General features: G+C 40.3%; 2 protein-coding genes across 2 annotated transcripts; one reads left to right on the top strand and one right to left on the bottom strand.

Annotated features, from left to right (window-relative positions):
- The first annotated feature begins 15384 nt into the window (after nucleotides 1-15384).
- LOC115061059 (NADH dehydrogenase [ubiquinone] 1 beta subcomplex subunit 4-like) lies at nucleotides 15385-18310 on the top strand. Its single transcript, XM_029529275.1, has 3 exons — nucleotides 15385-15581; nucleotides 16400-16543; nucleotides 18167-18310. Exons 1-3 carry the CDS (start codon nucleotides 15405-15407, stop codon nucleotides 18227-18229), a joined length of 384 nt encoding a protein of 127 aa, XP_029385135.1. The 5' UTR covers nucleotides 15385-15404; the 3' UTR covers nucleotides 18230-18310.
- A 1042-nt stretch (nucleotides 18311-19352) lies between these two features.
- LOC115061356 (homogentisate 1,2-dioxygenase-like) lies at nucleotides 19353-25237 on the bottom strand. Its single transcript, XM_029529666.1, is given in 15 exon segments — nucleotides 19353-19361; nucleotides 19505-19651; nucleotides 19744-19760; nucleotides 19763-19924; nucleotides 20291-20414; nucleotides 20559-20663; nucleotides 22367-22491; nucleotides 22778-22877; nucleotides 23134-23213; nucleotides 23342-23376; nucleotides 23516-23607; nucleotides 23688-23747; nucleotides 24354-24464; nucleotides 24556-24639; nucleotides 25130-25237. Coding segments are annotated over 15 exon segments (1359 nt in total).
- Between the last annotated feature and the right edge of the window lie 765 nt (nucleotides 25238-26002).

The raw sequence follows: 26002 nt of genomic DNA, 5'->3' as shown, positions 1-26002 counted from the left end.
AAGTAGTTACTGCCTATCTGCCTCCCTGTTTTCTCTGTCAGACGCTTAGTGGTATCACTATGAAATAATAGATGAAGTTCTGTGAGAAAATGAGAGAACTCTTCAGAAGGGGAGTGGATGGTTCCATTATATGAACCAAAATAACTCACAAATTGTATCAATGAAAGGCGAGAGGGAAACATTCAGGATTTCATTTTGTCCATAGTACTGTGACAGTGAAGGCTGCTGTAATAAAATATGGTGGAGGCAGCTGATATAATTGGCAGGGTTGCCGACTGCCCTGCAAAATAATCCCATAATTAGAAACTAAATACTGTGTTCTGCATTAAACTGAGACACACTTTGTCTCATATATTAAAGAATGAATTCAAATTCTTTAACCTGGTATTTATCAGAGATAAATGCCAGGTTGGATCCTTAGAGGAGGGCAAATAACCGTCTTCTAAGAAATTCTCCTATTCTGCCTCAGTCTCACTGACATGTCATAGTCAAAGACACAAACAGAGAATGAGTTTCTCATTGTGGTCCTGACTCACGGCCAGTGTAACTTGGCCAATAATTGTGTTGTTTTTGCTATTTTTCTACATGGAGCTTAAACAGAGGAAGCTTAGAAAAACACAGCAGGAGGCAAAGCCTCTGGAATCAACCTGGTCACTGGTAACCAGCAACCACCAAAATACAGATTGGCTATACTCTGTTAACATTTCCTGCAATTGTACCATTTGTTTCATTTTACCCTCACTAAAAAAGTATCAAGGATTTGGCTTGATGGCATGATAAACCTGCAAAGTAGCTCAATAGTACTGACTTTCTATCTTTGAAGCATATTTTAGGTCAATTATCTGCTCAGTGATTTATATTCCTTTCCTCTGCAAGACTGCACCAGTGATTTTCAGAAAATAATTCCAACTTTAGTATGTGAAATTCATTGCAAACACCTGCGCAACTTCTTTGCCAATAATCTTTACCAGCAGCTAGCATCCAAATATTTGTATAACTGCCATGTTTTGGAAAAAGTCAGCATTTCTGTGTCTGGTTTACTAAATATTTTCCATCAGTCATGTTTCACTTCTTCACATCTTCCAACAGGAAAACAAGTCGATATAAGGAACTCCAGGTATGTTTGTTTTTGTTAGTTTATGCTTGTAGAAATGCTGACAACCAGTGAGTTAGTCTGACTGATGTTTCTCTTTGAGACAAAAAATATAAACAAATAATAAAAACTCTGATTGGATGTGTGCCAAACAGTTCTGTTATATTCAAGCATTCACTGTGTGTGTACTGATTTCAGGTCAGATTGTGTTCAGTGTTTTTTCATACAGCATCATCCCCATATACGGAGGCAGCAGTTGAAAGCAAGCTGCTGATGAATGTCACTTCACATAGCGAGGACGGCTGAGGAAGACTGCGGATGGCGATTTCATACAGTTAACTCAGTAAAATGCTTTTAAAATCGACTTCAAACTTGAAAGTCTTGATTGAATAAAGGCATATGGAGTATGAAATAACTCCTTCACTATTATTAATGTCTACTTTTTGGGCGCAGTGTGGCTGATGTGGGGCTAATGTAAACATATTAACTTGGTGACATGACAAGTCATCAAATATATCTTTAACTAAAGCAGTAAAAATGAAATGGCTGGCTTGCCTGACATGATTGGACAAGTTGTAGACTTGAGTCCATCTTGAGTTGGCTGCCAAGAAAAGCAGGGCTTTCTGTTTTGAGGTAATTTCTCACTCATCCCTTCTCTCATCTCCTGATGAAACATCCCCTCCGTCATGTCACATCATTAGCCTGCAGCCGTGCAGCCGGTGGTCTTACTTTGCTACAGAAGTTTCTGCTGAAACGCCAAACACATCTCAAGTAAAAAGGATAGAAGGGCATGTTGTATGAGAACAAAGATGAATTACTGTCTTGCACTCAAAAATGTGACTCACTGGGAATTTTTCAAAGACATAACAGATGTTTTGGCAACTTCTTCACAAACCTTTCAAGTTTGTAAAGTAAGAAAACATACAGTACATCACTGATATGTTAGAACAAGACAAAGTGTTGCATGGGCTTGTTATGGACCAGAAACAACACTTACATTTATTTCCATAATCTTTACGGCCTTACTTGTTTCCAGTCCTGGTGGTGGGCAATTCCTCCATGACCAGAAGCCTGAGGCTTAAAGACATTAGATTCTCTTCTCTCTCGATCCCACTCATTCTTTCCATCCTGTAATACACCTTGAGACAGGATGTCTATTCATGTACGATGTGCCTCATAAGGAGATGCACGCTTTATGGTGTGCCACATTTTAAAGGCCATATAAACTTACCAGAAAGGAGTAGTGCCCCCCCCCAACATGTTTACCAGATAATGTAAAACATATTATACAGTTTAAAGAGAGTGGAGTGAAAAACAAAGTGTCTCTCTGTTTTCAGACTTTTAATTCACAGAGGATTACAAGTAGCCTCCTGAAGAAGACAACCCACTTATGACAATATTTAATCTACTGTCTTTTACTGTTATGATTCAATTTCTGAGCTCAGTAAATACATCCTCAGTTTGAAAGATGAATTGACAGTTTTGATAACGGCTTTATATTCCTCTGAGCAGTCTGCTGAGGAATAATTACTGTAATTCTAACAAGCTTGCTGAAGTGTTTGAATCAGTACAGTCACTCTAGATTTTTGAAAGCACGAGGAAAGACGTTCATCAACACTGAGGTAGAAGACAAATCCACAGCATAATGCAATATATCTTCTCAACATTACATGAACCAAACCATCAGTTTTCATTTGTTATGTACAAGTTCAACAACATAGTTTCCTCTCCCCTCACTTTCTTTTAGACACACGTAGGCACTTACACACTCGGTTTTGGCAGGAGTAACCATGCAGACATAAGTGGAAAATTGCTTCAAACTCTCTTTGGGTTGGGATAGTGGGGTAGGGGGAGACAATTTTTGAAAGGGGAGGCCCCTCAAGATATCTGACATGTTTCTGCAGCACCACAGGCCACTAGCTGGCGCAAAGCACAGGCTTGTGGTGGGCTGTTTGTCTGCGTGAAGCTGGCATGGCCTCCAGTTCCCCTGCATCTGTTCCCCATTAGCACAGCCGAGAGTATAAAGCAGGGAGCTGACGGGGGCTGGGAGCAGTCTGGTTCTAGCTTGGATCATGGGGTTTACTATCTGGCTGTGCGTGCTCTGCCTGCAGGCAAGCCTGCTGTCACACGCCCTCGACTGCTCAGGAGCGACTCAGGGAGAGTTGTGTGTCAGTGGACAGACCGCAGACGGACAGGTAAGAGATGCACTTCTAATGGAGGTGATAGTTAGGGAAGGCAAAGGGTGATTATTATGTATCAGTCATCATCTGCTGTGATACCACAGGGATAAGTGCAGCCTGTTTGAGTCGATTTAAATGTTGTTTGCTTGGACCAAACTACATAATGACTCAGCCTTCTTGCAAACGAAAGTGAAAAGAATACGAAATAGTTTTCCTTGGATGAAATCTAAACAGCATTAATGTGATGACAGCTGGCAGTGAAAAGGGGTGTTACATTTTTTAGTTTAATTTTCAGGAAACTGTATGTCTAAATTCCTCAATATTACATTGAATGTACAAAATAGTTCAGACAATTTTGTCAGCAGTTTTTGTAGCTAAAATCTACATCTCCACAGACTCCACTGAAAATGTAAAAAATTTCAAATCTTATTTTTAACCAAGATATGTAATTGGAATAGCTTTAATAAGTAAAATTGTCCTATTATGATACATTAAACTCTCCTTACGAACTGCTTGCAGTTTAAGTTTAGATGACAACTCACTTACTGGTTTAGTAAGTGTTTGCTCAGACACAGTATGGTCAGTGTTTAAACAGAAGCGGGGTGTCAGAGGAAGCCAGTAACTCTGCTGGAATGTAAAATGTAAATTCATTCAGACTCTTTCGAAAGAGGCTCCTGTGATGATAACAGTGGTCAAGTGTGTTTCAGGATGGCAGGAGACGTGTACAGTCTTTCCCTGACCTGTGGAGACGTATAATTTTTCTTTTCTTTTTTTTTTTCTAAAAGAAACAAAGTCTCATTGTAATGGTTTACGCAGCCATAATGCCTCTGCACCAAAAATATACGCCTCGGTGGAACAAATTCTTCATGTGGCTCCCGGCTGTTATACTTTAAACTTGTGGTTAGGCATTTTTCTGTGAACAGTCTTCATGTTCTGTCCAAAGTAATCATCCTCATCTGGACAACTGATTCAACAGCTGCAGGAGACGAGGGGAGCATTTTCACAAACACATGAAAGACATTGAGTTGGGACTTCTGTTTCATCTCAGGGAGTTTGTGCCACATATGTGCTTTTCTGCAGCAGTTATTTGTAATGTAATTACAGCATGCCCAATTATAAGCTTCAAATGTGGTGGGAACTAACTAATACCAGAGGCTGTGTCTTTTAAATTTGCTCCATTTGGTTTGTCTGTCCCACCAAAGTCACTTGTCTTGGAATACATGAAATTAGTAATTTATGGGAGTCGTCATCACGCAAAGTGCACAACAGCAAAAACCCAAATGGACTGTGGTCGGTTTTGATGCTCATCTTTACCACACCCTCACACATACGAAGCGTACCATCCAATTCAACGAGGGCTTTAAGAGGAGTTGAAGAATTATTTATTTTAATTGCCATGAAGATATTACCTGATTTATTTGAGTCAGTGGATGACACCCAAACTTCAGTGTCTCTTTATGCCTTTCTATGAAAAAAAAACACACACTGTGGTGACATTAACTATGCTACATTATAAATCTACTTGTGAACTGATAAAATCACCAAGCACTGACCCTGTTCTTTCTCTTTCCAGCATGATGATCAGATACAACAGAGAACACTTCCATCATCTGAAGGACTGGTATGTGCTACTGCTTAAACTTTACACACTTTACAAACTATATTATCATTACCTGTTTAGACAAATCATGAATTTACTGAGAGAAACAAATACAAGTTAGCCTGCTGCACTTCATGCAATGCATGTCCCTTTACAGCTTCACTCACAGAGATAAATGCAAGCAAATCTATATTGCGAGTATCCTTCAACTCTGAACTGTGCAGTTGTTGTACTACAGCCACTTGTATAATATCCCATCCCTTGAGACTGAAAACTGAACCAATCATCAAAATGTAGGTCAACAGCAATCACTTCAAGAATTTTAAACCATATCCTATCCCAAATAATTCTAAGGTAGCTATTCCATATCTAAAGTAGTCTGGAAAAAGAGAAAGGGTGGGAATACATTATACAATACTGGAAAAGATAATTGAATTCCCAAACTTATGCAACTTTGGATGGGGAAGGGGGGACCCCGAGGCATAGTGCTGTTAAGTTTACCACAAAGTCCTAATTGGAAAACTTAAACCTGCTGTTTCTCAAAGTGACAGTCCATTTATTAGGAAAACAGGGGGATCAATAGTAATTCGTTTATGCGAGGATCAATAGGAAAGGGAGGAAATTGTGAGTCCACTGACTATAATAATTTTGCAGTTTCCTCTCTGATGCTGCCGTTTCCCAAATGAAGAAATGTAGACTGAATATGAGGAAGATGGAACAGAGCAGGAGAAAAAGGATGAGACTGGACAGGATGAGAAAGGGAAGGGGCAAACAGTGCAGAACAGAGAAAAGAAATATTCCACAAAGTCTCCAGCTCACATCAATGTACTGTATCAAACAGAGAGAGTTGTTGTTTCACTTTGTGGTTGTGATTATCTCATCCTTGTAGGTTTTGTTCAGACGTAAGAGACAGTTGGAGCGAAGGGGTCCCACCCACCTGAGTCACTCCACCCTGCCAGGGGCCATCTCTGTCAAAGGCTTTCCAAACACTCTCATCCAGGTAAACTGCTCTCGTTAGTCACACAGGAGTCATCGACTTCTATTTTCCCAAGGTCCAGTGAAGTTTTAGTCATACTTCATTAGTCCAGGATGGATGCACAGAAACCACTTTACTGGCTCACTCCATTTCTAAAAGTACCATATTTGACCATTTATGTTAGCATGGTGATACACTAAGAGCATTCCAGAAGCATGAGCTGGGAAGTCCGTGTTTTCCTAATTAAATTGAATGGATTCAAATCAAGCACACATTCACAAATGTGTGTAGAGGTTGTATAGGAAGATAATCATCCCCTGTTCTTTGGTTTCTTAGGCTGATAGGTCCAGGCGACACTTGGTTCAAGCTGGGAATAAGAAAAAGAAGCGTGTATCTCGTGTTGGCTCCTTCTCCCTCCTTAGCAATAACAACAAATCCCCCCCCTACAGGTAAGTCTCCATGGCAACCCCTGAGCAATGCAACAGCTGGAGCAATGAGGCCCGATGTGCAAGCAGAGTTATAAGGCCACATTACTCGGTTATACATTTGTAAATTTAGTGTAGTGGCCTCTATAATCTTTTTGTTTAAATGGATGTTTCATATAAGGGAATCTTTTAAGGGAAGGGTTTTGAAATAACCTCATGCAACACGCTGAAAAAAGGTTATATCCTCCCAAAATAAAAGTCTAATACTGTTATGAATGTTATTTGCCTTCCAGATCACCAGAGCAAGGAGACAGGTGAAAGCCGAACCGCCCAAGAAGGGGAAGTCAGGTCGTTCGGAGCTTTCTCTGTTCTGGTGAGTTATATAATGTTCTTTCTCATGCACACACATTTCCAATACTTGGAGCATATTTACATGATGATGATGTGTTTTTTGTGCTCTCCAGGGAGATCCACAGAACGAAGAGCAGAACAACAGAGCTATAAGGAGCATATAGAAGTTGTGCTATAAAAATAAAATGGCATTTCTCATTCTGAAAATAATCTGAAAAAGGGTTTGCACCGAATAAGTGTGGCTATATTTTACCCAAAACATGTAAACAAGCTGAAGATTGGTGTTAAAAATCTGACATTTGGAATAATATCTTTGATGTTGATTTTGATGTGTCAGCCATTACTGTTTCAGTTGTAAGCTATCTCACATTTATTAGCCAGTCTGCACTTACTTTTATTTACTATTTTATGTTTCTAATATATTCCTGCATGTTATCACAAAGGAGTCCATATTAATATTCTAGTATGGCATTTTATTGTAACCTATTTAATCATAGATTCCTTATGAAGATTGGGGGTATATTTTGCAGAAATATTTTTTGTGTTACTGTACCAAGTTTTAAAAAAAAGTTTAGTAGAGACATATGGTGTAAGCGTCTTTAAATACTTTGCACTTTAAGCTCCACTGGAGTCTTCTCTATAAAATTGGATGACTGTTCTTACACTCTGAGCTCCATTAAGACATTAAATTGTATAACAGTTCTTGTAGCAGCTCAGTCTTTCCCTCACTCTTTTCCAGAGTAACATTTGTCACACAAGGGTCTGCAACACGGCCGATGACTGTTTCATTAAATTAAGCATCATAAGACTGAAACACCACTAAGTTCCTAATTACATATGACAGTTGATATATGTAAAATGCATGGCTGGCAAAGGTGGAAGGAAGTCAAACCAGCAGGAACGTCTTCCTCATAAAGGGACCACTAATCTATTTGCATTACAGTAGTCAGGGGCAAATAGTCTCTGTGTGTAAGAGTAAGAAAAAAAAATCTAAATGTAGTTCAGACCATCTGTTTCAGGAATCAAACTTTGTCTATTTAAAAAATTGTGTTTTTATTTCATTTGGCCAAGAATGGAAAAGTAGTATGGTCTGGACCAGAGGTTTACTCTGAGTACTTCTCCAGGACACATACATCAAAATATGTACGAAGTCTGTGATTTGATCTTTGTCGATTCCTCTGCATATGGGTTTCTATATATTTACAGCACATCAAATCAAACAAAAAACCTGGTTACTAAGAGAAAAAGGAATTTACTGCACTGACTACCTTTTTATAATACCAAGGCCTTACCAGGATCAAACAGAGAATCCCAAATCACGTGGTGAGCTGATGAGGAAAATGAGCCTGTGTAAAAGTAGGAGGCAATCTAGGTGAATGGGATGACTCATCCTCTGCTCATTTAGTGATGAAAGCCCTCTGTTCATTGCGTAGGTACACACTGTCATTTGTATGGCTCTATGGACATAAAAAAAGGGAAAAGGAGAAAAATAACACAATATGTTATTTATAAACACAGCATTTTCCCTGAAGCACATCATTGTTGCCTCTAATGCTTTAGCAGCTCACACTGGGAAAACATAGAGAAGTGTGAAGTCCTGAGCTGGTCACCCATCATCAACCTGGATATTCTGGGTATGAGGAGTCTTGGTGATAAACCACCACAGGACACCATTCTGATTTCTCTGAAAGAGTGAGTCGCATGAAAACCATGCGCCTGTCTTTCTGTTTAGAAACAATAAGAGGGACACAGCTTCAGCTCATTGCCTTGCCATCTCACACGTATGCACACACTGCTCTGACAGCTGCCAGCAGGATATCGCTGACTGACTGAGCGTTGGGCTAATGCATCCTGGGAAACTCCAGTTTGAGAGCCTGATGGAGCAAGGAGTGCATCCCAAAGTTTGTATCAGCAGCAGATCATGCACAACACACCAACACTTTATAAATAGAAATTCAGCCATAAAAAACACTTGTCTTCTGGAGATCTCTAATTTTAATCAAGTTTTAGTCTTTAACCTGAACACGTGTCACATTTTGTGGTCAACACACAAGTAGTCCTTAAAGGCGTATTTCAGTCATTGCGGTTGTATAATGGTGTGTGGCATTGTTTCCACTCTGCTTTGGGTTCACCCATTTCCCTGAGAACAAAGATGGTGATAATAACTACTAACCAAATAATTTGGAAGCCTTAAATCTATAAGCTTGTGGCAGGAAGCGGCAAAAGCAAAGTGATATGCAGGATTTCCCATAAAAGCTCAGTCAGGTTCACAGTCATGTGTAGTTAGTGGCTTCCAGCTAACATCCGTTTCAAGCTGTCGTAACCACCACATAAGTATTAGTCTCTTACTGACGGGGGCATTTGACCCCAAACAACATGCAATGTGGGAAAACACAGTCACAAACAAGAATATGCAAGAAGTGAATAGAGGTTTGTCTGTAAAGTGAGGATTTTCAACTATATATAACCTGAGGGTTATGTTTTATAGGCAGAATAATTCAGCTGACTGCAACCTTCATGTTTATGGCTTTGACATTATTAGTAATAATAACAATGGAGCCACCATGATATTTTTTCGTCAGGGAGCATGAGAGCATTGCTAAAAAAAGTTTTTAACTAAACATTGGTAGTCGGATGTCCAGATATTAAACAACCCCTTAGGAAAATTCAGTCTAGCTCCAGACTAAATCCCCACCCACTGATGGCTGTCTTCAAGCTTAGGGAAGCAAAAATACAAATAAATAAATAAATAAATAAAATAAAAAATGAAACAAACAAATCCCAAAAGACCAAAACAAAACATAGTGTTAGATTTGTAGAAGAATGTGAATCCAATCTTCCAGGCCAGCAAGCTTGAATCATGAAAACTAGTGACAGAACAATGGTGTGTGATGATATAACATGGCCCTGCAGTTTCCGTTTGACATTTGGGCAAATATTGATTTGGCTTCTTGCCGACTGATTCTACATGAAGCTACCTGCAGTTCCGATAAATTAGCCTAGCTCAGCTAACCTAGCATTGGAAAGGTTTCACCATGTTCCCAGTATATGTCAGCAAAGTTGGAAGCCATTGGCTTCTTATTTAGCGTACAACAGTATAATCATATTGTTTTTTTTTAACCCACAAAAAAACTCACTAAACTCAAATGGAACTAATTTTTCCTTTCACTATTGACATATGACTTTGACTAATGAAAAACGTCAGCTAGCATCATAGGATCATCTGTCGATGTAATTAAATTAAGTGGGTTTGAGAAACAGACTCTTGGCTTGTTTTATAGTCTGGCAGCTTTAATCATGCCTTGAAAAATATTGTATCAGACTCTCTGTAAGGTGTGATTTATTTGTAATTGCACTCAAGACAAGGTATCCCCGTCTGATTATTAATGAAATGGGTGTCCTCATCTATTCTGATTCCACTGACCTCAGACCATGACCTTGCGTTCAAGCTCACCTTGGCTCCTTCTCTCCATCTCCTGCCACTTCCGATCGGATCAGATAGAGGGCGTTGGCTCATTTGCTCGTGTCAGTCCTCTCTGGCCTGAAATCACCTCGTCCAAACAGTCTCCCGGACTCTGCCTGTCAAAACTTCAAACTGCTGTCACAGCAGCCCGGACTTGTCTCACACCTTTGGCCTCTGATGAAGAAAAGCCAGAGAGGGACAGAAACAGAGATGCATGGGTGATATATTAGACTCCTCTGCAACGTCAGGCAATATATCAGCCAGCTGACCTTTCAATACATATGGCAAGAGAATGTTATTTATGGGCCGATGGTGAATTCATTGACTTTTCAAATCTGTGTTTGTTTATTATAAAAAGTGCGCACATCCAGAGGCAGTTTGCCACTTACAACCCCTTCATTTTGTCATTAAAACATCAACGAAATGTTTCTGACACTGCTGGAATCTAATTTGCAACAAAGTCTGAAGTCACAGACTCAAATGACTTCTTTATAACCTACAGTTAAAATGAAATGTTGATCCCGCAGTGCACATTGCAGCAAGCAGACTGAAAACTAACAAAACATTACAGATATCTATGCCTTTGCTAACCATTTCCATTGGATACATATGATTCATCATTGTAAATTTTAGGAATTGATAATTAGGTGTTTTGTAACTTAATAGGATTTTTGTTTTGAGAAATACATTCATATGAAGATGGTTAAGCTTATACCAAAACTTCAAAACTTCCACCATTTATCTTTGCTAATCGGGAGTCTAAAAGGACAGGAAGATTATTTTTGCAAATTTTAGCCTTTGGCCACAGTTAGCACAAGTTGCTCTCATGGCATATCTACCTAAATAATCCAATACAACACATTTGGCTATGACAGGAAAATGACATTAGTGGCCTGTTAGGTCTCACTCTAAGTGCAGCAAGTTGTCTCCATTTCAAAAATGCTTCATCAATATGGACACATGCATTTTGGGAGAGGGGCACAAGAATATGCATACATGTGTAAACAGTCTATCATGAATATGTATTTCCATTGTCTGAAAAAAGCAGACATGCAGACATTTTTAGACCACTTGAATAACAATATAGTGAAAGGTGATTATTGATGATAAAAATATACTACTTATCCCAGCTTCCCATTAAGCCATTTTAATGGGTGTAAACAAATGAAATTTTTATAAGTGCTGTGGGAAGATTTTATTATCTTTGGAAAAACTCCAGCAAACATTTTTCTATGCTCTTTGTGTGAGGCTCTTGGCACCTGCTTCAAATGGAACAGACAGATGTGCAATCTTCAGAAAGTAAATAAACACATTGACCACAATCTTTAAATACTTGATAAAATTCCAAACACCCAACTGATATGGCAGAAGGATCTACATCGGTTTCACCAAAACAACACATTGGCAGCTATTGTCTTGACAAGTGCAGCATCAGGAGTGCCCACATTTTTCACTATGACTAATTCATAGGTAGTAATTGCCTCTCAGTTTGCCATAGAAATGTTTAATATTGACGTAAAAGCTGAGCACTGAGATGAGGAGAGCTGAAAGAAAAGAAAAAGGATTTAACCACTTCTATCAGGGAGAGCAATGCAATTCATCTATCCCACTCCTCCTGAAAATGATGGATGTCTGCTGAGTCACTGCCACAGGCCAATCTCTGCTCTATTCACTACATTAAAGAAGAAAAAACTGCTGAATTTGACCCCCTGCCCACTATATAGGTCCAAGGAAATCTGTTTTTAAGGAAATACTTGCAGACAAGATAAATCAATTGCATAAAAATAGATTAGAATTAGTAGGGAGAACTCTCCATGAACTGAGTAAGAAGCATCTCCAAAAACTGTTTAGGAATTGGAGGTTTGCTGCCAACAAAGCTGAAGCAGTCTTTGATCAATCTGAATTTATAACCTGGAGCAATTAGGTCGCACAAACAGGACAGAGGAATAAGAGAGAGAAACAGTGAGCAGAAAAGATGAAAGGATACAAGGCAGATTTAGGTCAGTCTCAGCCAAACAGGCCGAAACGTTAGCTGTTGCTCTCATTCGCCTTTCTCTTTGGTATGACACAAAGGTCACTGTGGTTCTCTGAAGTGGACAGGGCTGTCAGTGAAGAGCAGCAGAGGGAGTCAGGCAAGCAAGGAAGGAATTCCAATCAGTCTGACGCATTTAGATGGAGCCGCACAGTTGAAAACTTCTTATAAAGGCTGTGACCACCATAACCCCTCAGAACTGAAGAATCATCTGAGAGGGAGGGATGAGCAGGCTGGAAAAGGGCAATGTGGGCTTAGATGGTACATGTTGGCTGGAAAGAACATGCCACCCTCCAGCCACCACTTCATTGACTCTGTAAACTCTGTAAGCTGACAAAATTACGCTCTGCAGATGAAAACAAGGGCGGAAAGGAAGCCTATCCTCCGTTACATTCCTCAAGGGCAGCAGAGTAATGGAATCTGTGGGCCGAAAAATATCATGATTACGTGCAAAAGAGCAGCATAACAAATTAGGTCATTGTCTCTTAGTCTAAAAACCACTTCAGGGACTTTTTGGTAGAAAAAGGAAGGAGAAAAGTTTGAAGTTCTCAAAGAACCCTGCCTGCACTTTCATGCCATGTGCAGAAGTCAATCTAAGAGTTAGAAATGGCAACAAAATGACTTCTGATTACTGGGAAGGATTAAGGCTTGTGAGGCAGCAACCCCACTGAGGGAAAACCTCAACAGATTTTCATTTCTCCTTTATACCTGCCCCGTGTCCATATTATCTGCCTGTTATGTGTATAAAGCTTAGCAAACTGAAAACTATATAAATTTCAGAAGACATAATTCAAGTACAATAAAGAATGAAATACCAAATGTTCTGTGGGTCAGACATGAAGGGTGTGGAGGGTGTGGCAGACAGCAGAAAACTCAGAGGGAAAAAAAGGGTAGAAATAAACTTTTGTGGCTATTTTGACCACAACTTATAAACTTTTGAAAGTTTAATTCCAAGTCCATAAGGTCTGGTGGGTGTCAGCCAGGGTAGAAATATATTAATATTTCATGTGGGGCTAAATCTCTCGGTGAACATTATGAAAGAGAGTGAGAGAAAGACAGAGAAAGGGGGGGGGGGGGCTTATTGATCCCAGAATGTGGTCTCACTTTGGATTTTGAATTCATAAATGGATGAATCCAAACAGCAGTGTGGGTGGTTCTTTCAAGGTCCTCAGGGGACAATAAATCATCAGTTACAAGTACTGTAACTTCGCCTGGGCCTCTCTGGATCAAAGAGCTCTTTCAGCATCTTGTCACTCAATTGTAGGCTACTCCACTTTTAAGCGTAAGGGTATATGTACTTCATAATCCGGTGTGATCCCAGAGATATCTGTGAACAGGCCGTCACCGTTTGGTCTTGCTTAACTTAAGTATGACAACCAAATCAACAAAATCTCAAAATAATATGCAATAATATGCATTACGCTCTTTTAAATAACAGGATCTCATATTTAAGGCCACCCACGGGGTGTAAAAATTTTATCTAACTGCTTAATGGATCTGGTATAATTTCATCATAAAACGCTTAAGCACAAAATAAGATTCCCCTCTTGTCCTTGCCCGACATAAAAAAGTTATACTACACTCACTCATGGAGGATTAATAAAATATTTTAAAACTATACAATCAAACAACTATTATGCACAATTTAAAAATAATTATGCTGTATTTTATTGCTTATTTATTTATTCTGTTGTGTTTATTGCCGTAACACAATTTACCCTGGTAATAAAAACAACGCTTGCTGGAGATTGCCCTCTTGTGGTTATATTCTACAATGCACCATGATCTTGACTTGCAGAGCAATGACATTTTCTTAACACCATCTTTTTATGTTGATTGGTGGCCAGATGAGAAAAAGAACCAGTTTAGGGCTTTAGAAAAAAAAATCAATTGCATTTCAGAGCACAAAACGTTGATTTATTACTGCGAATGTGTTGTAGATGTTAACCAATAGAGTCTGGTCATTTTCAAGATCCTACAACTGCACAATGCAGAAAACACTATTTGGATCATTCAAGCTGTGTGACATCAATCAATATAAAACGCAGAGGCTGGTTCACAAGAGGTCTCTGTTGTCTCAGGTTTGCACTAAAACTGTATATTGTATTGTAATATATTATACACAATGTGCTATATTTCATATAATACAGTGGATTCGACCGCTGGCAACTTCACTTACTGGCTGGCAATTACTTGGAGATTCAATAAAATGTGTGTATACCATTTTATATCATCATGTAGCCTTTAATATATACTACATTTCCATCTGAACTGATGTAAAAACAACCAGGCAGTCTAATTAGATTGCAATATTCCAGGGGAGCTTTAAGCCTACTTAAAAACTATCAAGCTTGCAGTAGAAGAGTTATGTGAGTCTTTGTTTTTATTTCAACAGACATTTGCCTTTGAGATGTGGAGGGCCTGAGACGCCTGGTTGTCCTCTCTTGTTTCTGTAAGCTCTGCTGAATCCCCACAAAGGGAGATGTTGTGCCGAGCTGACTCCACTTGTTCTAATGCCTTGTCTCTCTCCAGACTCACCGCCGCGATCTGCTTTAAAACTGTCAGGTATTTCTCAGTCATCCGCTTCACAGCTGGCTTGTAGCTGTCACACTGGACCTTGAGCTTTCTTATGTCCCCGATGAGCCGGTTCCTCTCCTGGACAACATGCTTATGCTGCAGCCGATAGAAATCTCTGGCTTTCCGGGCCTTGTCTAGAGTCTTAGCCGCAGCTGAGGCCGCCCGTCGGTACTCCTCCCTCTCCCGCTCCGCGTTTTTCAGCTGGTTTTCCAGGCGCTGGTTGTCGGTGTACACTTCCGGTACGACCCCGACCTGCTCTGCATCCACTAGTCCTTTGTGCAGCATCTCAGTCCACTCGGCCTGGAAGCAGTCAAGAGTTTCTGTCATGCCTGCCTGGATGAGAAAGTTGCGTAAAAAGTCATCCACGGCTTCCGGTTTGCGTGTATTGATGGTGCCGGGCCCGGAGGCAGCCCGAGCGCTGGCCTCTGCCCGGGTTTGAATCGCTTTCACGGTCGCCTCCAAGCTTTCTTCTCCTTCTGTTAGACTCCAGTCGTCTTCCAGATATACTTCTTCATATTTGAAATCATCTTTACTGTCACTGTGAACAGTCTCGTCCTCTTTCTCTTGACTTTTCTTAGTTGCGCTCATTGCTTCGCAGCACATCCAGCCAGAGCAAGTTTTGGACGTTGCCACGGTGATTTGGACAGTTAACGCGAGATTTCACGAGTTCACGTTAGCCCAAGCACTCTAGCCGTCATCAAACAAACATGGCGGACTACCGAGAAGCGCCCTTGGCCACTCGTCCTAAAACATTGGATCCAAATGAATACTTCAACGTTTCGCCGGATCATAGACGTGCCGAACAAGAGAGGGCGGCCATGCGGGCGAATCTGAAGAGGCAGTACCAGACGCAACTCAATAACCCGCACAGAAAAGAGCTCATTGTAAGTGGCCGTCTGCTCAGCTAGCAATGTCACCCTTAAAATAGGCTTTGGCTACCTACTGAGATGCTAACGGCAGGCTGTCAGGAGCAGTCACACAAAGCTAAACAAAGACAGTACACTGTTCACATGTGTTCGTCTGCATATCTTAATTGGTGGTGAGGGGCAGTATGTCGAGAGTGATGTCCCCCTTTTTATTTTTATTTTTTTGTGGGGTTGACTAAATTTTGAGTACTAGCTAGCACAGGCTTGCTATCGTGTTCATCGTGTCCAAATAACAAGGAATTGAAATTTTAAATGCTAATCATCTTTCTGTGGCATTCAAGAGATTATAGAGTGGATTATAATTTATCAAGTGCTTCACTCTTACGACATAATCTAAACCGGTTGTGTTAGCTAAATATTCAGCTCCTCAGTTTCACCCTCTTACAGATGGTTAAATTCTCATCAGTGAAAAATTATTGGCTAATTGAAAGTCTGTCAAGTTTTTATCAACATTTTCAGAATTTGTGCATGTTCCACTGCTTTTCCGAAACTCATAGTCTTGATTTAGTACTATGTACTCAAAATATTTAATTTTGTCATTTTATTTCTCTACAATATAATTCTGCTTAAATGTGATTTCTCCAATTACGTTACTCATATAAGCTTTTCTCACAGCAGACATGGTCAGTGTGCTCTAACACAGTAAAAGGACACAACAGTTATTATGACATCTTACTTTTTGTATGCACTTCCATTTTGTTGTCTTTGATGCAGCAAATAATTTGTATAATTTTTTTCCTATTTATGAATTTCATGAAATGTGTTTGTCTATACAGGAAGACCCTGCACTGACACGCTGGGTCTATGCACGTGCAAACCCCTACTTGTATTTCAAGGCCTCATACAAGACGTCTCTTTTGGGTATGATGTTTGGAGTTGTGCCTCTCATCTCCCTCTACTACATCTTCAAGACTGACAGGGTATGACGCTAAATAAAACACACCCTTTCCCATGACTACTATTTTTTTTTATAAATTACCTGACTGACCTGTGGGTCTTTACAGGTCTCATGTAAGTTTTTGGTATTATTACATAGCCAATGTTGGCAATAAAGCTGTTTGATTACTTGTCTAGTGGAAATGTAGAAAGTTTTCAATTCACCCAGAGTTGTCTTAAGCAAGGGAGAGGCAATGGTAATTATGACTCCTGTCCTGCAGTCGTCTTCTTAAGAAGTTAGATGAGTTGCATGTTCCATACCTTTTCATAATACTTCTGTTCATCATGTGAGACAGAGGAACTAGCGCTTATATTGTTAATGTAACAATGGCTGGAAATCTTTGAAATCCACCTTTATCATCACCTGCTCCCACCAACAAAAAGATTCAGGTTTAATATCTACGCTACTTTTGCTAACGGACATGCTAATGCGGCAAATAGATATCAGTCATGGGCACAACCCTTGCTGAAATACTGTACTTATCCGCATGACTGTTTTAGACTGGATATGCACAACAACACACGCATATTTCAAGGCCAAGAATATTGAATTGCATATTGTTGAGGTTTGAGCCCTTTCTCTCAAGGGCACCATCGTGCTGCAGGCATCTCCATTTACCATCCTGTCCTGCCATTTTCTTTTCAGGGCATCTTTCTACTGTAATATAGACAAAAATTAGCACAAAACCTTTGGTCAAAAATCCATGATTTCACCTGATATGAATAAGTAAACAACTTAATATTATTGATTTTCACATTTTACATGCTACAGCAGGCAGCATGGTGGTGTAGTGGTAAGCGCTGTCGCCCTACAATAAGAAGGTTGCGCGTTCGGTTCCCAGCTAGGGTCCTTTCTGTGCAGAGTTTGCATGCTCTCCCCATGTCTGCGTGGGTTTCCTCCCACCGTCCAAAGACATGCATGTATAAGTTAACTGGAGACTCTAAATGCAAGCTTGAGTGGTTGTCTGTCTCTGTGTCTTGGCCCTGTGATGGACTGGCGACCTGTCCAGGGTGTACCCCACCCCTCGCCCAATGTGAGCTGGCATTGGCTCCAGCAGCCCTGTGGCCCGGAAACGGATAAAGCAGTTGAAGAATGAATATGCTACAGTGCTAATATGACTTTTACTAGCTAATCTGATGCTATTATCCCACACTTTACACATATTTTTGTCTAAAAGAAACGTAAAACGTGATAGACGAAGGGAATCATAGCTCTGAAAAGCTTTTTAGTTGTGGATTGGGACTCATTTCCTTGTAGGTGCATGGTTGATCTCGTTTTCTTTTTTGTCACAGTTCCAGTTACATTAGTAATAAGTGCTTCATTTGAAATGGTGCCTTTCATTTTTCTCCCCATTGTCACAGAGATTCACCCTCGAAACCCTCACCAATAGAAAATCTAGCCAAAATCCAGTGCAATTGTCACACTGCTGGGCAATCATATCTGCCTCCCTCTCTCTGCCAGGAGTAAGAAAAACTGTCTGAAAATCATGAAACACTCAATCATAAAAAATGCAGCTAGGAAAATGTCCAGAAGGTGAGGTGAGGATGTTATGACTTGTTACTGTGGAAATTGTACTAACTCATCATATTTGTCATCTGTTTCACAGGACAGGAAAGAGGAGCAGATTAAGGCTGGAACCCTCGAGCGCAAGTTCAGTTTGTCGTCATGAGATTTGATGTATGAAGACCTGCTGTATGCTGTAGTGATGATATCAGTCTGTGTAATTATAAATAACCAAATAAAATTATATTATCAAAAACAAGTGTGGCTTTGAATGATTGAGTGATAGGAACAAGACACATTGTCATTTAGCCATTCAGACACTTGGCAAAAACTAAAGCACAATAATATTAAAGCCAATTAATTTAGCGCATACTTAATAAGTGAGATTTTTTTTTTCTTTCTTTCTTTACTTATTCTGTGTGCTGGCCTGTATCTACTGATTTTTCTCAGCTGCTTTGCTGGAAGTTCTTTACTCCTTGCATTAACACAAATAGTCCAAAAGTGTGCTTTTATTTGGATTCTAGTCATGGGCATACCTGGCCAGGTCATGGCTCATCCCTAAGCGGCAACGGATATTAGTATTCATTTTCTTGTTGGATATAATCTATAGGGGCTGACTTCATGCAGTGTCCTTTACAATCACTGATCAGTTTCACAAACACAACACAACACAAATTTACACAGATAACGTTATATCATGTCGTACTTAGCCGTCCATTGTATAATGCAAGTTTTCATGGGGTGTGTGGTATTATTTTTCAGGGCCAGTAACTGCCCCTTTCTGTTTCTGATAAACTCACTCCTTCCTTCTCACCTAATAATGATTGCTGCAACTAAATTTGAGCTCATGCTCTGTGGCACACTTTAGTGCTTTAGTACCGTCCTCCATCTTCATAACAACTGACAGTTAATTGTAAGTGAGGCCACACAACAAAAGCCAAAATGGAGGATTATTGCATTATAAGGTAATTTTATAATCTTGTTCATGCAGTTAGCCTTATTCGGAAGTCACAGGTGTACTTGCCATTGGTGCACTGAGCTTTTTTTGTGGTCACGAGTATGTTAATCAAAATTTTGTTTTGCAGTAAACAAAGGTGTGCTGGTGTCTTTTATCTCCAAACCGTTAGGAAGAATTACTTGCCAGCATGACTGGGCATCAATCTAAACAAATAACCTAGCTGAGATTTTTATTTCAAACATGAGAAACGGCAAATAGCACAACTTTTGTTTTTTATTGTGTGATTTCAATCATAGTTGGCTGTATAAACAGCTGCTTCTGTATTTCTCAGTCAGCAAACCTAATCAAAAAGTACAAAGAAAGCCAAGTTAGACTAAAATTGGATTGCTTGTTGTGATTTTTAAGAAAGCCATAGTAGGACTTTTCTCTTCATATAACAGTACTGTGCTGTGTAATTGTACTGTACAATTTCCTCTGACTTACTATGTTTCTATAGCTGGGCTTCCAGTTCGGGTTAAAATGACTGCGTAGAGGCTCCCAGCACTGGTAGTAGCTCTTGTCAACCCTCTGACATGTCTGTAGACCCCACTTGGTCACAGCCATACTGAAGGATGACTCAAACATAAAAGCCTGAAGGAAGAAAGAGACAAAACAGACACAATTTCATGATGTCTTTCTTACGGCCAAGTATCTTCTCTGGTTAATGTCTTAATCATTTTTACCATGGTGCCCTCAGCCCCCTCTCAGGTTGCAACTCAGCCACGCTGTTCTTCTCGAAGCAGTCAGCATCAGGACCGTGTGGGGTCATAATGCTGTGGAGGCTGGCCCCTCCTGGCTGAAAACCCTCTTCTTTGGCCTCATAGTGGCCTTTGATCAGACCCATGAATTCACTCATGCAATTACCTGAAGTCAGAAACGGAGAAGCTGTAACACAGCACTGGGCTGGGTATGGTTTGCTGCACAAAGAGTAAGTTGTGACACTGTCTTCCACTAGATGGCCTTATAGCTCTGTGGTAAAGACAGACAAAAGATGCTGTGGAGGGGCCTCAGCTTAAGAGTAGTACAGCAGGTGAATGGTTACTGCCCACTATCTTGACAGAGGTTGAGTAAATGGACATGCAAGTTATGGCTGATCTTTCTCTTGCTCAATTATCCCCACTGCGCACAATTTGCACAAATCCAACCTCAGCAACCCAGCTCTTAAAAATATATTCAATTCTTATTTTCCTCCAAAATATGCCCACGATGTGTGTGTTTCTTTGGACTTACGGTGATAGTATGGAGGACGGAAGGTGCGATCAGCCACACCCCACCGTGGGGGAAGATGACAAAATCAGCAATAGCCACACCAGGGTGTGGATTTAGCAGTCAGCACCGTGAAGATAGACGGATCCTTTTGGCAGAAAGAGAATGTAATGTGGTGAAGGATATGCTGTATTCTCCAGTGGGATCAATAACAAAATTAAGCAAGAAATGTAGGCAATATGTATATTCTAAAACACTGTGAGTGTGTCTGTAGTGTTGTTATTATTCTCACCGCATGGTCGAATGCCACACAGTTGATAACCATGAAGTTATTCAGGTTGTATTTATAAGGTGTGTAGTTCCCGTGCCAGGCAACCACATTGAACGGAGAAAAATCCTACGTGCAGAGCACAGAACAAAACAAATAAAATGAGTCTACCCCAGCTACAAACACAAAAGACTTTAAATTGAGCTTTTCACAGGAAAAGGGAACAATGAATAATGTCTTTGTAATCTTAAATTCCCAAAGAGACTACTTCTTGACATAAAGAGAAAAAAACTGGTCATAATGAAAAGGGTTGATTGTGAAAAAAGGTGTACTTCTTTCATTCGTTCTTCTCTTTCATTCCCCCTGTTCTTTGTGATATGAGGCTCCAGGTATTATGGGGTAATTGGCTTCACAATCAAACTTTCCCAAACTTTGAGCATTTTGATGTTCGCAGCAACGTAGTTACGGGGGGAGCAGCGGTAGCAGTGGGTGCAGAGATATTTCTTTATCTTGATTGTTAAAACCACAGCAATTTTATATAGTTTCTCTGTTCTGATAATGTCTCTGCGAAAAAGACATTCAACAGGAGCGCTAAAATCAATACAGTTCATTACAACTCAAGCTGCCTCCTGAGTGACCTCTAAGCTCCCTACACACACATGAACAACTGGAACAGACTAACAAAAATACTTGCACACATATTCATATGTACACACGTGTATAAGTAAGTTCACACACATGACTTTCAACACCAGACGCAATCTTACACACACTCTAAATGTACTGTAGTCGACACAAAAGGCCTTTGGGGAACCCAATCCAGGTAATTTCTTGGACATTCATCTGTGGTAACTCCACTACATTGGATTAAAATGAAGGGGGGAAAAAGGAGAAGAGCAAGCACTTGCACACCATGCACACAAACACAAACATATTGGCCCATTCAAGCAAATAATAAGTTAATTTGAGCAATTTCAGCGCTCTGCAGGGGAACAAAACAGCAGGACCAGAAGGGAGCAGCAGCATCTTCCCTGAGATGAGGCTCGCGTCCTTATTTTCTTACCCCTGTAGCCTCACCTTCCAGGCTCAGGGAAGGATGGACACCAGGAGAAGCATGTGAGGTGCAGCCTGCAGCTTCCACCTCTGACTTCACACACATGACAGGGGACACATCCTCAAATAGAGGCAGCATGATGAAAAATGTTTGTTTTGCTACAAAAAAAGACGGAGTCTAACCCTTGTGTACTTCGATGAATAAACAGTGTGGTTTGACATGGTTTCCACGGTTACAACCCCTCAACCCTCACCCCTGACAAACCCTCCTCCCACCTTCTCCCTGTCTGGGTAAAAAACCTGTAAGACATTATGTGTCGATCCAATTATGTGCCTAACGGGACATTTCTGGAGGGGGAGGATCATTCCCCGAGGGAAATATGGGGAAATTAATGCTTAAATTGTGAAAGGTTTTTCCTACAAAGCAAAGCTTCACGGGTACACTGTCTGTAACGCCAGAATGCTTTAACTAATTATGAGTGATTAAGACTCATAAGGAGTTGAGGCGGAAACCTGCTGAATGGATAACAGCTAACGCTTCCATATTAAATCATCAGGGATGGCAATTCAATCGGTGGGAACAGCTAATGATCATATGCCTCACTTGGGCAGTTTCCTGTTAGTTATTGTTGCGGTTTGATGGTGTTTACTGAAGCAAACACAAACCTAAATAGGGTAATAGGGCAAGCGTGCCATACGTGTGGGCCCCTGTCACACAATGTCTGCGTAGATGTGCGAGTGCACTGACACACAGACTGAAAAGTCACAGAAAGAAATACCTGTTGACAGGCAAAGAGCTTTCCTTGGTACTTGTTGATGACGGTGTAGCCTGTGGCCACGGTGCGATCCTCATACCAAGCAACAGGACACAGGAAATCTCTTGGGTTAGCCAGTCCATTGGCTCCTGCAAAAACGCACACACAATATAATATCATAATAATAATAATAATAATAATAATATAATTCACCCTGACAGAAATATCAATGTGTTTACTAAGTACTGAACCACTTGAACTACTAGACTCTAGTAGTTGTTGACCAAATTTGTAGATCATAAACTCCTGTAGCCAAAGGAGGATATGAGGCAACAATGGGACAAGCACAAAGAAAGATGAAGGCATCACAAGAATAAATAGATGTGAACAAAGACTACACATAAGTAGAGTCAGAAACATTATATGAACACTCACCGATGGGCCCCAGGTCAGGGAGTTCAAAGTGAGCTCCATACACCTCCAGTATATAACCTCTGGTTTCTCCGAACACATCCACACTGAAGCGCATTCCTTGCTGGAGAAAACACAGAAGAAGTGTTGGTGAGGGACACACAGCTTTATGGCCGACGTTTGGAAAGATACTGGTGTGCTACAATCACAAATTCTGGTGGTCAGACTGTACATCAAACCAATTTCCACTGTTATTCATCGTTAGGGTCACATTGGAAAAGTCCAAATTATATATTTCTAAATATGGAAAGTGGGGTGTGGGGGCAGACACAATAGTAGATTTCTGTTAAAACGGAGAATATGAAAAACATAGATCTCACCTGGATGACACAGATCTCGTTCGGCTCCACCATCATCTTCCCAAACTCTGTCGTGATCAAGATCTCACCCTGCTGGGGGACTAGCAAGACAAAAACACAAAGAAAGCAAGAGAAAAAAGAAATGCGATGGAGAAGAAGGACAGAGGATTGGGCTATCATTGCTCTGGTGATAGATGGCAGTGAAAACATCAACAGTCCTTTTCCTCACCAATCAAAAAGTCTCCATCTGAGTTGTTGAAGCACCTGAAATGGAAAAAAATTGAAGAGCTCAGAAACAATCAACAAAACATTACCAAGTTTCTTTTTTTCTTTTCCTTGTGATATTTGAAAATACATCTATTTGTTACATGAGGGGTCCAACTGTACACAAATACATCCTGACCTGTCTACCATGGACGTGTTGCAGGTATAGACGTGGATGGCGATGCCATTGCGAGTTTTTGCATCGCCTGCACCGCAGACCGTGTGCAGACCCTACAACAAACAAAATGTGAAATTCCCATAAACTGTCAATCTTAAAGGAAACAATAATGTGGGGTTAAAAAGACACTTACGGCCACAAAGTCCACTTTCTTCTCTGTGGATTTGGGAACGATAAATGGAAGCCATCGCAGCTGTGAGAGAAACCTCAGAGTGAGAATCGACTTAGCCAGTGAATACAGGAAAATGAAGGAATGCATCTCTGAAGCACAGAGAAATGTTAAAGAACCTGAAAACCTCAAAAGGAGATATCATTGTGTGGGCATTACTCAGGGTTTAGCTGGATCTAAACGTGGCTCTTTTGCTTCCATTGCCAGCAATGATCAGATCTGATGAAACCATGACAAACATATTTCCTATGATTCAGCTTACCTGAGTTTTGGATTTAAAAGACATTTTTAAAAGTTCACATCACATTAACAGTTACTTACAGTGCAAGCTCAGCATCAAACTGTTTGTATTCGTCTAACTCTCTCAAAACCAATGGAAAGCAACCTCCCTTTAGCTTCTATCACTTTTATTCCTGCAGTTAAATTTGCATGCTAACCAGCTAGCCCCTTCCCAGTGGACTGTTTGGCAACTTCTACCTTTTTTTGTTTGATCCCTAAAAAACTAAAATTGTGCCAGTATGTAGAAAGCTGTTTTCCCATCACCACACTTTACTGTAATCTAAGATAATACTTTTCAGGGGCTTGCCTTGAGGCAAGATTTGGTGAGCAGTATTTCTTTCCATGATGTACCTGGTTAGGATCAGGCTCCACTTCATTCCAGTTCTCCGTTAGGTTCCCACATGGCACTGCGGTAAAAGGCTTATGTTTGACAGAGGGGAGGATGCGGTACAGCCAGCTGGAAAAAGAAAATGGACCAGTACAAAGTTATTCCTAATGTCGAAGAGCCATTTGGTCTAAGTGGACAGATGTGTGTCAAAGAGACGTGGTTACCCTTATTGGCTGGCCGTGGGCAGGTGAAGGCAGAGCCAGAGAGCTGCTCAGCGTAGAGCCCGTAGGGACAGACCTGAGGATTGTTCTGTAGAATATAATATACTGTGTTCAGACAGGACGTTAATGTTATACACTGTGTTGTACTGCGGAGGAATAGAACTGGAAGTCCTCTTCGAAGCACAATTGTGAACAAACAAATTCTTCGAGGTTTCATTTTTCAACAAAGTCGACTTGTGTTGACATCACCTTGCATTGTTTTTTTTTGTTTTTTTCAGCGACATAAAAATCAATAATGATAAAAGTGTCAAGAGATGTGAGTGACTTTTGCTTCCTCACTTCTATTGACAGTTTCATCATCGCCAGGCTGGAACTGACTATGTGGCAGATTTTTAGATTTCCCAGTGAAACGCGGAGGAGTCACAGCAGCTTTTGGTTGGTTAAACCCCTTGTAACTCCTACGGTGTCTCATTAAGTATTCATGCAATCCACTTAAGCACAAAATCAATGAATAAATGATCAAATTAACGCCAAAATGAGCCCTGGGGGTGTGTTGTTTTTTTTTTTTTGTGAGCTACCTGTCCCTCAGGTAATGATCCAGGACAGCGAGAGTCTTCAGAGGAGAACTCATTGCCAAAGCCGCTCATGTACTGAAACAAGCAGACAGAGAAACATTTAACATTCATGGGAAGTTAAAGTGAAAAATAAAAAATACACCACGCAGCTTCATTGTAATGCAGGATAAATGTGTTCATGCTGGTTATAATTAAATTTGAAGGCTTGTCATTAAGGCTTGTCTTTTTGTTAATTGTTGTCATATTGATTCACATTAGATCTATGATAAAACAAACTGCAGTTATGCCCGATTTCCCCCTCGCAGTCATCCATTATTTTTGTGTTATAGAAACAGACTAATTACACTAACATCCACAGTGCATTTTGTTCCACACTTTTTCTTCTTAATTATGAGATTATTGTTCCACTATCCTCTTTACTGATCAGCAGCACCCAGTGTCTTCCCATCACTGGAAAAACAACAGCTTGGTACAAAGTAAAGAAATCTTGCTGAGTCATTGTTAGTCAGCACAAAGCATGCTGATGGACAGGGATGGTTTCCATATGTGGCATTGATGTGTCTGAAGTATTTGGGTAAAAAAAAAAACATTTTGGAAACTCAGAAGATCTTATGAAAATGAGTTCACATTGCAAAGTTCAGCAACGTTTACATTGCGTGAATAATGTTAAAGCTTTTATAGTCATATAGTTTTAGTCATAATTACCAATGCCTCTCAGGATGAATACAGCAGGTCACTCACTGTAAAACTGTGACATATGAGCATGATAACAACGCTATTATCATAATAATAAAAAGACTTTCCGGTTTTGTTCTTTTGAAAAGAATGCTTCACTCTGAAATAAGCTTGAGCTGCGGCTGAGGAATGTCAGAGCAC

The sequence above is a fragment of the Echeneis naucrates genome, chromosome 20 (assembly GCF_900963305.1).
Source record: "Echeneis naucrates chromosome 20, fEcheNa1.1, whole genome shotgun sequence".
NCBI lineage: Eukaryota > Metazoa > Chordata > Actinopteri > Carangiformes > Echeneidae > Echeneis > Echeneis naucrates.
The sequence above is the reverse complement of the archived record's forward strand: the minus strand, read 5'-3'. Positions and strand labels throughout refer to the sequence as shown.

Bases quoted from the DNA above. Each gene is read 5' to 3' on its own strand.
- LOC115061059 (XM_029529275.1), top strand. From the start codon at position 15,405: ATGGCGGACTACCGAGAAGCGCCCTTGGCCACTCGTCCTAAAACATTG. The intron at 15,582-16,399 runs GTAAGTGGCCGT...TTGTCTATACAG, and splicing joins CGCACAGAAAAGAGCTCATT to GAAGACCCTGCACTGACACG. The intron at 16,544-18,166 runs GTATGACGCTAA...TCTGTTTCACAG, and splicing joins ACATCTTCAAGACTGACAGG to GACAGGAAAGAGGAGCAGAT.